Genomic DNA, 17,314 nt, shown 5'->3' with positions numbered 1-17,314 from the left:
TGATTGTTCCGAACTACAATGCATTGCTTAGTTGAACACGTATTTTGGAAGGTGCAATGAACCTTAAGCGTAGTTAAGCTTTATACTAAGGGTTAGTCTCATAATTGGTCTAAAGAATTAAAACTAATGGAAAAATCTCGGGAACCCATTGAAGAATTAAAGACCCTAATCACAATGGTCATAAACGATTAAAACTAATGATCCACCGTAAAATCACATCTTTAAATGGTCATCAAAGAATATATCAATATATTATTCACACAAATTAATCACACCTCCTATTAAAGACTAGCATTTTATTCAAATAAATTAACATGTCTTTAACGCATTGCTTGATTGTCCCAAATTACAATGTATTGCTTAGTTGAACACGTATTTTTGACAGGGCAATGAACCTTAACTATAGTTAACCTCTATATCAAGGGTTAGTTTCATAATTTGTCTAAAGAACTAAAACTTATGAAAATATCTTAGGAACTCATTGAAAAATCAAAGACCCTAATTATAGTGGTCATAAGCGGTGAAAACCAATGATTCATCATAAAACCACATCTAATCACAAAAAAAAAATCATCAAACCATATCTTTAAATGGTCATCAAAGAATTTTTGATCTACTATTCAAACAAATTAATCACACCTCCTATTAAATATCTTTAAGTGCCAATGGCGGTTCCAGTGGCACCACCCACCAACATTGTGGCCCAAAACAGTGGCAAGGGAAAGTACCAAGAATGCCTCAAGAACCACGCTGTCTCAATTGGCAAACACGTTATCGACGGCTGCATCGAGTTCCTGCCGGGGGGTAAGGAGGGCACCCTGGACGTGCTAAAATGTGTTGTGTGCAACTGCCACCGAAACTTCCATCGTAAGGAGACCCACGACACCTACTCAGTGCCCTTCCACCACCACCACCCACCGCTGCCACCCCCAGTTCCATTTGCAACATACTATCGTGCCCCACCGGGGTACCTACACATGGCGGGGCACCAACGTGCCATGCTGGCACACCCGTCCTTGTCAGGAGGAGGTGGGGCCCAGCCTCCCTTGGAAGACCTGGAGGACTCGGACCCTACTAGTGGTGCCACCACTCATGATGGGTCTGGGTCGAGCAGCAAAAAACGCTTCAGGACCAAATTTACCCAGCATAAAAAAGACAAGATGTTGGTCTTCGCTGAGAAACTCAGGTGGAGGATGCAAAAGAATGATGAGAGCGTTGTGCAAGAGTTTTTCTCCGAAAATGGTGTTCAACGTCATGTGCTAAAGGTGTGGATGCATAATAACAAGCACACCTTAGGTAAGAAGCCCTAGAGGCTAGAAGGAAAAAATAAATCCACCCATTTTCCCTCTTTCTCTTTCTCTCTCTCTCGCTATATATATATATGCTTCTATGTTTTTAGTTACCATAACAATAATAACAGCCATCATTCCAAGCTAGAAGCTCAACGTTGAAGCCTGGGAGATTGTGTTGTTGAATGTCTAATAAGTCTGCTCATGCTAGCTGGTCAAGACATTAGTTCTTAGGACATGGGAGAAGGGTGGGGGTATTTTTGGTAATCCATTTGGTTATGTTGGTTAGTATAATGTTTGAGGATCCATGATTCTAATTCCAACAACATTGTTGTTGGTGGACTGGTTTACTTGGTTCTGAATATCAATCGACGGTGTTTGTTTTTCTTAGTGCATGTTTCGTTACTTTGAAAAAAAAAGGAATGTGCATCAAAGATTAATTCAATTGTCGACACAAAAGACCAAATTTACGGGGATACTGAGGTTTCACTGGTGACCCAAAAATTCTAATTATGGTTATTACAAAAAAAAGTGTGTGATGGTCGATGGAACCCGTTTTTGGAACATTATTGCATTAACGAGGGAATAGGGATTAATTTTATTCTAATTTGAGCGCGTGAATAGTGACGATGACAAAGGTAATTGAATTATTTTTGTTTTTGTTTGTTGATTTTGAAACTTTCATATGGTCCATATCCTAAGATCACATGAGAGCCAACAACTCTAATTATGATCATTATAATAAATAAAAAATGTGTTATGGTTGGTGGAACCATTTTTGGAACATTGTTGCATTGATGAGGGAATAGGTATCAGTTTCATTTTAGTTTGCCTGCATGAATGACAGTGGTGACGAAAGGTAATTGGATCATTTCTATTTTTGTTTATTGATTCTGAAACTCTCATATGGTCTCGTATATACTAAGATAGTTGTTGGGAGGAGAAACTTTCTATCATCAATCTCTTCCGACTTGCATTTTTCAGGCAAAAAGATCTAAAAGGGGTAATTTGTTTCTAAATAAATTTTAAATAAATACCCAAAAACAAATAAGTCGTAGTATATCTCACGACTTCTCAATTCAAAGTCGTAATTCATTTTACAACTTCTTTTTTCTTTTCTATTGAAGTCGTAAAAAAATTACGACTTCTTATTTTTTTTAAATGGGATTTTGAAGTCATAAATTATTTATGACTTTTTTATTTAAATTAATATTTTTAATTTTTCATATATTATTTTATTTAATTATTTCTATATTTTTTCTTAATGTAAAGGACTTTTTTCTTAGTTGTAATATACTATAACAAGCTTAACTTTAAAGTTATATATATAGTCAAATCTTCATTTTATTAGTGATTTATTAATAGAAAATATATTAAATAAAATAATATAATAAATATTCAATAAAAAGATATATAAAAATATGAAATTAAAAATACATAAAATTTAAAAAATATTAACTAAAATAAAATATTAATTTAAATAAAATTATTAAAAGAATTTAAAGTTGTAAATAATTTTATTTAAATTAATATTTTTATACATAATTTTATTTAATATTTTCTATATTTTTTATATTATTTTATTAATATAAAATATAGAAAATATTAAACAAAAATAATATATAAAATATATAAAATATTTAATTAAATTAATAATAAAAATATTAATTCAAATAAAATTATTGATGACTTTAAAGTCTTAAATTGTTTACCATTTTAAAGTCGTAAATAATTTTATTTAAATTAATATTTTTATATTGTTTTATTTATAGAAAAATATATAAAAAATATTAAATAAAATAATATATAAAATATAAAATCAATAAATAAAACTAAAAAAAATATTATTTTGAATAAAATTATTAATGATTTTAAAGTCGCAAATCGACTTTTGTTATAAACAAACATTAGGATGTTCATTTTACAAAATTGAACAATCTAAAAAATTGACACTTGTCGAATTGGAGGCCATTTTTGTCAATTTATTCTCTTTTTTTTTAATTTCAAAATCCTATCCCCCATGCACCATTTGGGTATTGTTGAATAGATATGCACAATTTTGCCCTCATTTTGAATTTTAAAAATATTCTCCACTCATCTCACACAAACAACACTACCACACCAGCATCGTCATGCCGCATCATCTCCGACCAGAACCATCTTCTCCACCCTTCATCCACCATGACCAAAATTTGACCACCACCAAATAGCATTGTTGCACCACCGCCGTCGCGCCTCACTAACAGGTATTTCAATGTCATCGATCAAGTTTGAAATATTTTTCTTTTGTTGCTTCTTTCTTCTCATTACATATGGACTTTTTATTTGATATACATTCCAATTTTTAGCTGATGTTTTTTAGTCTTACTTTTGCTTCTTATATCATTAAAACAAATTCTACTTAAAATTGTTGAAATTTTTTTTGCTTATGAGGTGTTTAACAAAATGCCTCACCCAAATTCCATTATGATTTTTAGCAAGTCTTAGGTTACAAAAGCAACAACGACCATTAATTGACAGACCAAAAAAATTGCAAGCTCTCGTACACCATCTAAGCATATGAATATTGTAGAACACCATTGATGAAATGTTGAAAATTGTTTTGCTTGTGAGGTGTTTGACAAAATGTCTCACCCAAATTCCATTATGATTTCTAGCAGAATCAAGTTATGATAGTTTTAGTGTCAAATTTCCTTTTTATGAAGGATGCAACAAATGTTGCTATTGTCACTAACTATGAGTTTCTATTTATGTGGGTTAGGTGTCAAGGAATCAAGGTTAGAGAAATTGGATGAAATTCAAGTGAAAGTTATCAATACTTCTAATGGGAAGAATTTGCAATCTCGGCCGGAAGACGCTGACATCTCCGGGAAGGGTGCAGATGACCACATTGGTCTCTGTGTGTCAACGGGATCGTTTGCCTCTGGTTGACAAAAGGTGCGGATAACCATAAGGTGTGTTTGCATGCTACCGGACCCTTGGGTCACGATAGCAGAATTGAGACTTTTTTGCGGTCTCGGCCGAAAGACGCTGACCTCTCCAGGAAAGGTGCAGATGACCACATTGGTCTCTACGTGTCAACGGGCTCGCTTGCCTCTGGTTGACAAAAGGTGCGTATAACCATAAGGTGTGTCCACATGCTACCGGACCCTTGGGTCACAATAGTATAATTGAGACTTTTTTGCAGTCTCGGCCGAAAGACGTTGAACTCTCCAGGAAGGGTGAAAATGACCAAATTGGCCTCTACGAGTCAACAGGCTCGCTTGACTTTGGTTGACAAAAGGTGCGGATAACCATAAGGTGTGTCCGCGTGCTACAGGACCCTTGGGTCACGATAGCATAAATGAGACTTTTTTGCGGTCTCGGCCAAAAGACACTGACATCTCCGGGAAGGGTGCAGATGACCACATTGGTCTCTGTTGGATCAAGTGGCCTCGAAATAATTAAGAAGGGGGTTGAATTAATTATTAGTGAACCTTTACTTATTAAAAATGTTAAGAAAGTAAAGAACAGAAATAGAAACTTAACCAAAAGTAAAAGTGATAATAAAAGTGCACAGCGAAAATTAAAGAGTTGTGGGAAAAAGAAGACAAACACAAGAATTTTATACTGGTTCGGCAACAACCCGTGCCTATATCCAGTCCCCAAGTGACCTGCGGTCCTTGAGATTTCTTTCAACCTTGTAAAATCCTTTACAAGCAAAGATTCACAAGGGATGTACCCTCCCTTGTTCTCTTTGAACAACCAAGTGGATGTACCCTCCACTTGAACTGATCCACAAGAGATGTACCCTCTCTTATTCTCAGTTACAACAACCCAAGTAGATGTATCATCTACTTGTACCACAAAAGATGTACCCTCCAATGTGTTAAGACAAAGTTCTTAGGCGGTTAGTCCTTTGAAATCTTTTGTTTAAGGGAAAGAGAAGAATCAAAAGAATTCTCAGACTATGTCGTTTTGAATTCTTTGAAAAGGGAGAAGGGAGACACAAAAGAATTTAGGCGGTTAGTCCTTCGTTCTTTTGGAAAAGGGAGAACAGAGACACAAAAAGAATTCAGGCGGTTAGTCCTTCTCGAATTCTTTTTGGCAAAGGGAGAAGAGAATGAAAAGATATAGCACACTTTTGTTTTCTGTGAAAGAACAAGGTTTGGGAACCAGAAAACTCAGAAAGCTTTTGGCAAAGGAAGAAGAAGAAGAAGAAGTTCAAATATATGTTCAAAGAGATTCAAAGGTTGTAAAAGTATATATATAAAGTTATTGAAATGCAAGTCAAGGTCTTGCTTTTATAGACTCTTCATGTCTGGTCAAGAAAAACCATTGGAAGAGTTATAACCTTGAGAAAAACCTGAAAACCATTTGAAGAGTTACATCTCTTGATTTTTATTCAAAACTTGTCACTGGTAATCAATTACCAAAACCATGTAATCGATTACACAAAGCATTTTATGAAAAGATGTGACTCTTCACAATTGAATTTGAATTTCAACGTTCAAATACACTATTGCTCGATTACCAATATATTGTAATCGATTACACCATTTAAAAAACAATTGGAAAGTTGCAAATTCAGTTAAAAGCTTTTGAAATCAAACTTTGCCACTGGTAATCGATTACAGGAAACTGGAAGTCGATTACCAGAGAGTAAAAACTCTGGTAACTTAGAAAATTTTGAGAAAAACTCTTTTGAAAAATAAAACTGTGCTATGTTTGTTTTTTGAAAAATCTTTTCAATACTTCCCTTGTGAGGTCTTCGTGATTTCTTCTCTTGAATTCATCTTCTCTTGAATCTTGAAATCAAACTTCACTTGATTCTTGAATCTTCTTGATTCTTCTCTTGAAATTTAACTTGATCTTGAACTTGTTGACTCAATCTTGAAATCATTCTTTTGAACTTTTTGTCATCATCTTTGTCATCATCAAAACTACTTGAATCAACTTGATTCATCATCATGAATCTTTCTTCTACAGTCTCTGCATGTCAACGAGCTCACTTGCCTCTGGTTGACAAAAGGTGCGGATAACCATAAGGTGTGTTTGCGTGCTACCGGACCCTTTGGTCACGATAGCATAAATGAGACTTTTTTGCGGTCTCGGCCGAAAGACGCTGACATCTCCGGGAAGGATGCAGATGACCACATTGGTCTCTGCGTGTCTACGGGCTCGCTTGCCTCTGGTTGACAAAAGGTGCGGATAACCATAAGGTGTGTCCGCGTGCTACCGGACCCTTGGGTCACGATAGCAGAAATGAGACTTTTTTGCGGTCTCGGCCGGAAGACGCTGACATCTTCGGGAAGGGTGTAGATGACCAGATTGGTCTCTGCATGTCAACGGGCTTGCTTGCCTCTGGTTGACAAAAGGTGCGGATAACCATAAGGTGTGTCCGTGTGCTACCGAACCCTTGGGTCACGATAGCAGAAATAAGACTTTTTTGTGGTCTCGGCCGGAAGACACTGACATCTCCGGGAAGGGTGCAAATGACCACATTGGTCTCTGTGTGTCAACGGGCTCTCTTGCCTCTGGTTGAAAGAAGGTGCAAATAACCATAAGGAGTGTCTGCATGCTATCGGACCCTTAGGTCACGATAGCAGAATTGAGACTTTTTTGCGTTCTCGGCTGAAAGACGTTGACATCTCCGGGAAGGGTGCAGATGAACACATTGGTCTCTACGTGTCAACGGGCTCGCTTGCCTCTGGTTGACAAAAGGTGCGGATAACCATAAGGCGTCTCCGCATGCTACCGGACTCACGGGTCACGATAGGAGGATGGGGTGGTCGACAAAAGCAGGGCTTTTGCTCCTACGTATCCTCAATTTGTGATGAGGAACTCATACCTACGTAGTTCTTGATTTTGTGAGACTAAAATAGTCTCGGTGTTCTTTCACTAAAATGTGGACATGCTTTAGTATAGAAACAAAACCTCCAATTGATTAGAGCAACATATAATTTTTGGAGAAAAAGAATGTGTGTATTGGGGAAGGAGAGTATGTTGATAAAATTTTCTCATAACCACAAATGGTCCAACTAAGAATAGAGAAAAAAACCACTCAAAGTGTATCAATCTCACACAGGCAAGTGTTTTATCGTAATTCCGAACTATAGATATGTCATGATTTGACTTTGCAACTCATTTCCTATCAAATCAGAGATAACATGCGTGATCATGGATCAATAGGACTTTTTCAAGAATGGTGTTTTTGGTGGGAAATTTGGCTCTAAGTGTTTTGGCCTTTTCCTTTTCGGTTTTTGTTTAGTGCAGGGCGAAAAAGTCGTCGGCGCACAAGATTTTGGTTGGTAATCAAAGGGAGAGGACCACTTCCAGTCCTAGTTTTCTTTCTTTTCTTACTTGCTCATGACAACTACGTATGTTTTTTCACATATTGTCTGGTCCGAAGACCTTTTTGTATAATTCCTTTTTGTTTTCTTCCGATCTTTGATCGGGAACTTTATTTTTCTTTTGTTTTCTTCTGATCTTTGATCGGGAACTTTCTTTTTTTCTTTTCTTTTGTTTTCTTCCGATCTTTGATCGGGAAATTTCTTTTTCTTCCTTTTTTTGTTTTCTTCCTAGGGCGAGGATGGACATTCTCACCCTAGGTCAAGGTTTATGGTGAGTTGGGATTTTGGCTCAAGGCTTGTAGAATGGTTGGACATGATATATCTCAGGGCGTTGGTTTGGCTAGCATTTCAGGGATAAAGGAATGTCTCACATTATTACCATGACACACATGCAACAATGATGATTTGGAAATTTTATGCAAAACTGGTCATGCATGCACCCATGTGGACACCCAAGCATCAAGTTTTTATGGTCAAGTGACACTGGGGCTCAGGATTCATTTTCCCTATTTAAGTCAACCCAGTGTTTCCAAAACATGTTCTTTTATCAATTCATGCGTTCATCCGAGTCCATTTTGGGCGTTCGGGAAAATTTTCACAGCATTCACCCTTTAGGTGCATACACATTTTTTTCACCAAAAACTGGTGTTATGATCAGTGAATCTTTTTTCAAAGAAAAGCTGGAAGTTATTTCTTTTCAAAAGCGTGTTGGCTTTTCAACCGAAAGATATATTTTTTGTTCTTGTTTGTTTTTGTTTTTTCTCTTTCTCTTTTTTTTTCAAAAGATTAAAAACAGCTTGTAACCTGGTTGATGCCCGAGATCACATCTTTTTGAAAAAGGCGTGCGAACGAAAGTGCACAAGTCATCGTAAAGTAAGTACGACCATATGCCCAAAGCGATAAATTACTCGCAATGCGACAAATAACTGCATGTTCAGTTTAATCACAATGGACATAATAATTGGAAGCAGATAATGTCAGATCACAAGGGAAATAACAAAATAACTTAAAGCAATAATGAAGGATAAATCACAAGTTTGGTGATTCCGGTCGTATGGCTCTGCCTCCTCCAAGGAAATCCGGAAATTCATCATCCCTTAGCTACCTCTGTCTCTATATGAGGAATGACCATCCCTCGATGGCCTTGAAACGCTACTGATGTTCCATGCTCTAGAATCAGTGTTTGTCAAAGCCTGTGTCGGCTTGCGGGGCTGCACTGGAACCCTCTTCAATGGTGCCCTTCCTGGACCTTTTCGCGGGGAGCTTCTTCGCAGCCAATTCTAGGTTGCCTCCTAGTAGCGCTTCTTTAATGTCTTGAGCCGGATGCGTGATGACGATTTATTGATCATGGGCCCAATACCTGCTCGTACCTGCTTGGGTGGTTGGTCACCTACTGGTCGGCCATGTGTCGTAGGCAAAGCTCCAGCCTTTGTAGATGAGCTGAGGTGGACCCTGAAGGTGGCAGCGGTGTGTCTGTTGCCCCCTACTGGTCATCCCTAGGCTGTTGTGGTGCCTCGCCCTGCGCCTACCTGGGGGTGCAGTACTTATCGATGAAAGCCCGGTTAGTGGGGGCCTGGTGATCAGAGCCGGGAACCCTAGGGCCCTGTTGGACATCTCCGAGTCCAAGGGACTCCTCGTAGGGAGCGCGAATCCTACAAATAGTAGATGGCATCAGAAATCAGTTGAGCCACATGCATACTTACATATGTCGTGACGGCACAGACCAACTGATACTTCCATAAGGGGACATCGACATTGTGGTCACTGGGCAGAATGTTGCTAAGTAGCAACGTCATCCATATCTGTGTAAGAGTGGTCATGTTGGTGCGCATAATCCGCACTCGTCTCTTTGCAGCGGCCCGGGCAAAATCTTGTCCCAGTATGCAGAGTAGCTATGCGATAGCCTCCTCCTCTGGTTATGCTCGCATAGTTGGCCCTCCTCCAATATCAGGGGGTGGCCCAGGAACTGATAAAAGCAAACTACTAGCCCCTCACCAGGGAGTGCAAGCCTCGATTAACCATTAAGGGCGGAGGACCTTGAGTTCTTTAAAGGCGCAGATGTGGAGCCCTCTGAAAGCAAGGACGTGCAGCCCTCTGAAGGCGAGGACGTGCAGTCCTTTGAAGGTGAGGACGTGTAGTCCTCTGAAGGTAAGGGCGTGTATCCCTATGAAGGCGAGGGCGTGTAGCCTTCTGAAGGTGAGGGCATGTAGCCTTCTGAAGGTGAGGACGTGTAGCCCTCTGAAGGCGAGGACGTGTATTCCTCTAAAGGCGAGGACGTGCAGTCCTCTGAAGGCGAGGACCAGTAGTCCTCTGAAGGTGAGGGCTTGTAGCCCTCTGAAGGTGAGGACGTGAATTCCTCTGAAGGTGAGGAGGTGTATTCCTCTGAAGGTGAGGACGTGTATTTCTCTGAAGGTAAGGGCTTGTAGCCCTCTGAAGGCGAGGACGTGACGTCCTCTGAAGGGGAGGAGGTGTAGTCCTCTGAAAGCGAGGACGTGTAGTCCTCTGAAGGCGAGGACGTGTAGTTCTCTGAAGGTAAGGGCTTATAGCCCTCTAAAGGCGAGGACGTGAATTCCTCTGAAGGCGAGGACGAGAAGTCCTCTGAAGACAAGGAGGTGTAGTCCTCTGAAGGGGAGAAGGTGTAGTCTTCTGAAGGCGAGGACGTGTAGTCCTCTGAAGGTGAGGACGTGTAGTCCTCTGAAGGTGAGGGCGTGTAGTCCTCTGAAGGTGAGGGCGTGTAGCCCTCTGAAGGTGAGGACGTGCAGTCCTCTAAAGGTGAGGGCGTGAAGTCCTCTAAAGTCGAGGACGTGCAGCCCTCTGAAGGCGAGGACATGTAGTCCTCTGAAGGTGAGGACGTACAGCCCTTTGGAGGCGAGGACGTGTAGTCCTCTTATGGTGAGGACATTTAGTCCTCTGAAGGCGAGGACATGTAGTCCTCTAAAGACGAGGTACTAGTACCCAAGGGTCCACCCTTATGAGAAAGCAAGAGATTGACTCACTGAGAGGGTCGGTCATCTCAAATTCAAAAGATTGGACATTAGTTGTAGGAAATCTATGCAGTTAGCACGATTTTTAGGGATGCTGATGCATGCAATCTTTGTATTGAAATGCGGTAATTGCGGACTTCGTATGCAACAATGCAATGTAATGGAAAGTTGTACAATGTTCATGACATTCTTTCCCTATTTTGTGATTTTGATTTGAGTTTTGAAAGAGGTGATAATTCATGCAACCTCATCCTATCTTTTGCAAATCTCTTCGGGAACTCACTCAGAGTGTATGTCCTATTTTATTTACTCACTTGAAAATTTTGGAGTGACGGTGATGGAGCTGTTTAATCAATCCACTGAAATCCCAGGGTTTGTCACTCCCCCTTTTTTTGTTTAAAAACATCGACAGGTGAGAACTTTTGACCTACCCCTAGGTTCGCCGGAGGCTCACGCATGGTGCCTTTCATTGCCCCAGTGTAGGGCTCTAAGGTATCCATCATTGTTTTGTTTTCACAACCTTGTAGCAAGGAAGAATGAAAGAAATGGTTAATTCTCAAAAAGGATTTTCAAGGACGAGAAACAGTTGAAGGATTTTTCAGTTCACAAATTAAGTCAAATGACTCCTATTCTTGATAACTCACTTCTATCTCAAAAAGACAAACTTTTAGGAATGATAAAATGAGGTCACATGAATGTCTATATTTTTACTTGAAAACATAGTCAATCAAATGCTTTTTTTTCTTTTTCTTTTTGAACTTTTCTGCTTTACTCGTTGTTTACGGCATCCTCACCAATTGTGTAGCACGAGTAATTTTTGATTGAACGGTCTTGGAAGTCCAAACTTAGCAGCGCAGGTTGCTTGAGCAAACAAACCAATGGCTTGCACCCACATTCTAGTGGAAGCAAAGATGTAATTACAAGAGTATGAGGGACAAAGATGTCAAATTTATCCATTTTATTTAGCATTGTAACTGTGGTTTACAATAATGGCATAAACTTGAAAATCCTGATGAGTCATTAGAGACACTAACAACAGCTTTCAAAGTTGCCCCAAATGTGGTGTCGCTTGTCAATGTTAGGATTCACAAGCGATTCTCCTCAAATTTCAGCCAACCTGCATTAATTAGACTTTGCACCTTACGCTTCAAGGTCATACAGTGCTCAAAGGAATGTCCTAGAACTCCTCCATGATATGCACATGTTGCATTCGAGTCGTATCCTCAGAAAAATGGAGGTTGAGGAACCTTGGCAGGGGTTATGGCTACCATTGCATTATCAAGTAGATATGGGAGCAAATCAGCATAGGCGATGGAATTGGGGTGAATTCTACAGGCTTTTTCGCTGCAAAATTCATTTCTTGGTTGGTGTTTCGGTTTGCCCTTTACATTGGATGTGCGGCTAGCAAACTTTGTGGATGATTTAGGGATAGCCTTTATGGATGACTGGGTGGTGGGTAAGGAGAAGGGCCGATATTGGCTGAGCGATGACATTGTTGGGCTGGTGGGAAGTTTGGCCATGTAGGAATGACAGCCACAACACGGGTTCCTTCCTCATTCTCATCCTTTTCATTTGCCCTAGTTTTCTCATTCATCAAAGCAGGATGATCAAATTTTCCTATTTTTAGACCCGTTTCCATCCTTTTGTCGGCGAAGACCAAATCCGCAAAGCTTGAAGGTGCGTACCCCACCATTTTTTTCATAGTAAAACACTAGTAATGTGTCTACTATTATTGTGATCATCTCTTTCTCCATCATTGGAGGTGCCACTTGAGCTGACAGGTCTCTCCACCTTTGGGCGTATTCTTTGAAAGATTTGTGCCCCTTTTTGCACATGTTCTGTAGTTGCATCCTATCCGGAGTCATATCAGAATTGTACTGATACTGCCTAACGAAGGTAACCATTAGGTTCTTCCAAGAATGGACTTTGGAAGGTTCCAAGTTAGTGTACCAGGTAACAGCTACCCTAGTAAGACTTTCTTGGAAGAAATGTATCAGCAGTTCCTCATCTTTTGTGTATGCCCCCATCTTCCGAAAATACATCTTTAGATGGTTCTTGGGGAAAGTAGTTCCCTTGTACTTGTCAAAGTCCGACACCTTGAACTTGGGAGGGGTGATGATATTTGGTACTAGGAACAACTCTTCTAGGTTAGCAAAGGCATAATCTTCTCCTCCTTCACTGACCCTGAGCCTTTCCTCTAGATGATCCAACTTTCCCATTTCTGCCATAGCATGAGGGTTTTTACCCGCTGTGGAATGCAAGGGGTGTGGTTATGGGTGATACTGAGGGCCCTCCAAAGTGTTTTGCAGGGGTATACCACCAACTGCTTGCCCTTCAGTGGCATATCCGAGGCAAGGCTCGAAGTCGGCTAGATTGTGGTGGGGCATTTTATGTGTCTCCCCCATGGGTTGATGTAGAAGCAAGATATTTTGATGTTTTGATGATGCCAAAGGATCAAGTGCTTCTCAAGTTTTATTCAAGACAAGAAACCAAGAATCCAAGAAAATCAAGATGTATGATCAAGTTGATCTCTAGAATATTAGGAAGAAGTTTCCAAATTGAAAAAGAAAAAGGTTTGGCCAAAGAATTTTATCTAAATCATTTTAAATTTAGATTTACTCTCTGGTAATCAATTACCAAAGGATGTAATCGATTACCAGTGGCCAATATGCTTTCTGAAAAGGTTTTAAAAGGTTTTAAATATTTTAAAAAGCATGTAATCGATTACACATGGCTTGTAATCAATTACCAGAGGTTTGGAACTGTCGCAACCTACCCTTCGGCGGGAGGGCGACGCGAGACTCGCGGGATGCGTGTTCCACGAAAGGAATACGCGCGGAGTCGCCACCAACGTTTATTTGAGGAAAACGTCGGAAAAACCGGAAAAGACGCGATCTACGAACTTTTTAGTGAAAAGGTTCGGGAGTTGTATTTACGCACGGGGAAGGTATTAGCACCCCACACGTCCGTCCCAAGGGACGGCAGCCTTTAATCGAATGTGCAAACATGACTTTGATTTTTTATGTTCCTTTTTACATTTCTATGTCCTTTATACCCTTTTTATATTTTTCTCTTTTTGTGGTCGACAAGGGTGTTTCCCTTTGCTCCTACGTATTCCTCAATTTGCGATGAGGAAATCAGACCTACGTAGTTCTTTCGGAACAAAGTGTTTGGTTTAAGTTTGTTTTTTGTCTTTTTTTGCAAAATATGTTTTTTATTTGAACAAAAGGGTCATTTAAGGTGTTGGACCATTAAACGGTCTTTTGATTTTGAAAGGAGAGAAACGTTAAGGCATTGGACCATTAACAATCTCTTGTTTTTGAAAGGAGAGAAACGTTAAGGCATTTGGACCATTAACGATCTCTTGGGGTGGTCGACAAAAGCGGGGCTTTTGCTCCTACGTATCCTCAATTGCGATGAGGAAATCAGACCTACGTAGTTCTTGCAAAAGCGGTAAAGTCACATGTTGATTTTATGCTTTTGAACGGTCCATGTTAACCGATAAAAGCAAAGAGGACCGTTTAAGGCGTTGGACCTTAAAACGGTTTTTAGTGATTTTCGGACAAAACTTGATTTGTGAGTCTATTTTAGTCTTAGTTTCACTTTGGTTATTAATCAATTCATTCAAGGAAACTTCCAAAGAAAACGTCCGATTGATTTTTTTAATTTATTTTATTCAAAGATATTTTGATTATTTTATTATTATTTTTCAAGATATTTTGATTATTTTATTATTATTTTACTTTTTTTGGTTTAACCGAGGTTATAGCGTGAACGATCGGTTAGATTTCGTTTTAACAGTGATTAAACGAGATTACAACACAAATGATCGGTTGAAATTCATTTTATCATTTATTAGATGAGAAAACGGCTTAAATAAATGGTTAAAGCACGTTAAAAACGGAAGAAAAGAAAACTGAAAGTAAACGAAATTAAAGTGAAAGTAGACAAAACAAGAAATGAATTGAAAGTCTCGAATTCGAAAACTTACCCGTTGAAGAACGAAGAACGAACGAAGAACGGATGAAGAACGGTGAAGAACGATGAAGAATTTCCACAGAATCGCTTACGGAAGCGTTTCGGAAGCGCCTCGGCTTAGATTTTCTTCACGGAAATGATTTTTCCAAGCAAATTCGAAAGAGAGAGAAGTGCCAAAGGGGCTGAACATTTTGAAACAGCTCCCCCTCCCCTATTTATAGAAAAAAAAGGAGGTGCTTGCCGCCCAAAGACTTAATGAAGAAGATTTCTAAGCGCACCCGAATTACTAAGTTCACCCCCCTTTTCGTATTTTACGGAAAAGTTACGGAAGCCTTACGGAACTGTTTTCGAATTTGATTTTCATCTTTTTTCTTTTCCCTTTTACCAATGTTAAGTGGAATATGCTTACCCAAGGTTTTCGGAAATTTTATGGAAGTATTACGGAAGCCGCGGAAGCCCCGAAAACCATTTTTCAAAAACGTGGAGGAGCTTGCCGCCCAGTTGCTTCCTCCTTAAGCAACCCAACTTCCAAAATGTTCTAGAAGGGCCTAGATTTGAATTGCTATTTACACCCCTATCTTGATAAGTTCACCCCCTTACCTTTTTTGGTGATTCTTTTTTCGTAAAGTTACGGAAACTTACGAATCTCGTAACGATACTTGTTTTCTTTCCGTAATGTTACGGAACCTTGCGGATTACATAATCATCCCCCTTTTGACTTACGGAATGTTACGGAATCTCACTTAATTATGCAACGATGCTTCCATTTGATTTCCGGTGTGTCACGGAAACTTACGGATTGTGCATCAATATTTTTTGGTTTTTTGGCATGTCCTGGAATTTCATAAATTGCCTAATGATGGGTGCCAAGCACCTCACAAGGACCAAAGAATGGTCGCATGTCATCAAGCAAAGGTCCCCGGACGAAATTAGGGTATGACAGTTGCCCCTCTTTACTTATCTTTTATTGGAGATAAAAGAAAAGTAAAGATAAGACACTAATTTCGTCCCTCTCGATTTGACGGGAGTCGCGGGTGACCATAAAATCTCCACATGCAAATGACTTGTTGTTCCCAAAATTTCACAAATTGCCTAATGATGGGTGCCAAGCACCTCACAAGGACCAAAGAATGGTCGCATGTCATCAAGCAAAGGTCCCCGAAAATCAGTGTATGACACTAATTTCGCTCCTCTCTGTTGACGAGAGTCGCGGGCGACCATGAAATTTCCGCATGTAAATGACTTTGTTGTTCCCGGAGGAACAAAAGGTGCAGAAGACTGTGTCAGCCCCTGCATGCTATCAAGCGTTCTGTCTTACAGATAGCAAAAGAATGGGTGCGAATAACCATAAGGTATCTCCGCGTATCATGTGTGCAGAATGACCAAACTTGGTCTCTGCGTGCCATCGGACACAACTGTGTCTAAATAGCAAAGGGGTGCGGATAACCGTAAGGTATCTCCGCGTATCATGTGTGCAGAATGACCGAACTTGGTCTCTGCGTGCCATCGGACACAACTGTGTCTAAATAGCAAAGGGGTGCGGATAACCGTAAGGTATCTCCGCGTATCATGTGTGCAGAATGACCAAACTTGGTCTCTGCGTGCCATCGGACACAACTGTGTCTAAATAGCAAAGGGGTGCGGATAACCGTAAGGTATCTCCGCGTATCATGTGTGCAGAATGACCAAACTTGGTCTCTGCGTGCCATCGGACACAACTGTGTCTAAATAGCAAAGGGGTGCGGATAACCGTAAGGTATCTCCGCGTATCATGTGTGCAGAATGACCAAACTTGGTCTCTGCTTGCCATCGGACACAACTGTGTCTGCCTAGCAAAGGGGTGCGGATAACCGTAAGGTATCTCCGCGTATCATGTGTGCAGAATGACCAAACTTGGTCTCTGCGTGCCATCGGACACAACTGTGTCTAAATAGCAAAGGGGTGCGGATAACCGTAAGGTATCTCCGCGTATCATGTGTGCAGAATGACCAAACTTGGTCTCTGCGTGCCATCGGACACAACTGTGTCTAAATAGCAAAGGGGTGCGGATAACCGTAAGGTATCTCCGCGTATCATGTGTGCAGAATGACCAAACTTGGTCTCTGCGTGCCATCGGACACAACTGTGTCTAAATAGCAAAGGGGTGCGGATAACCGTAAGGTATCTCCGCGTATCATGTGTGCAGAATGACCAAACTTGGTCTCTGCGTGCCATCGGACACAACTGTGTCTGCCTAGCAAAGGGGTGCGGATAACCGTAAGGTATCTCCGCGTATCATGTGTGCAGAATGACCAAACTTGGTCTCTGCTTGCCATCGGACACAACTGTGTCTGCCTAGCAAAGGGGTGCGGATAACCGTAAGGTATCTCCGCGTATCATGTGTGCAGAATGACCAAACTTGGTCTCTGCTTGCCATCGGACACAACTGTGTCTGCCTAGCAAAGGGGTGCGGATAACCGTAAGGTATCTCCGCGTATCATGTGTGCAGAATGACCAAACTTGGTCTCTGCTTGCCATCGGACACAACTGTGTCTGCCTAGCAAAGGGGTGCGGATAACCGTAAGGTATCTCCGCGTATCATGTGTGCAGAATGACCAAACTTGGTCTCTGCGTGCCATCGGACACAACTGTGTCTAAATAGCAAAGGGGTGCGGATAACCGTAAGGTATCTCCGCGTATCATGTGTGCAGAATGACCAAACTTGGTCTCTGCGTGCCATCGGACACAACTG

At 40.5% G+C, this 17,314-nt stretch overlaps 1 protein-coding gene across 1 annotated transcript; it reads left to right on the top strand.

The window, feature by feature from the left end:
* Positions 1 to 665: 665 nt before the first annotated feature.
* LOC114422870 (zinc-finger homeodomain protein 1-like) lies at positions 666 to 1,518 on the top strand. The gene has a single exon (XM_028389420.1). It carries the CDS (start codon positions 666 to 668, stop codon positions 1,308 to 1,310), a length of 645 nt encoding a protein of 214 aa, XP_028245221.1. The 3' UTR covers positions 1,311 to 1,518.
* Positions 1,519 to 17,314: the final 15,796 nt, after the last annotated feature.

Source organism: Glycine soja, chromosome 8 (genome assembly GCF_004193775.1).
Source record: "Glycine soja cultivar W05 chromosome 8, ASM419377v2, whole genome shotgun sequence".
Lineage (NCBI taxonomy): Eukaryota > Viridiplantae > Streptophyta > Magnoliopsida > Fabales > Fabaceae > Glycine > Glycine soja.
The sequence above is the reverse complement of the archived record's forward strand: the minus strand, read 5'-3'. Positions and strand labels throughout refer to the sequence as shown.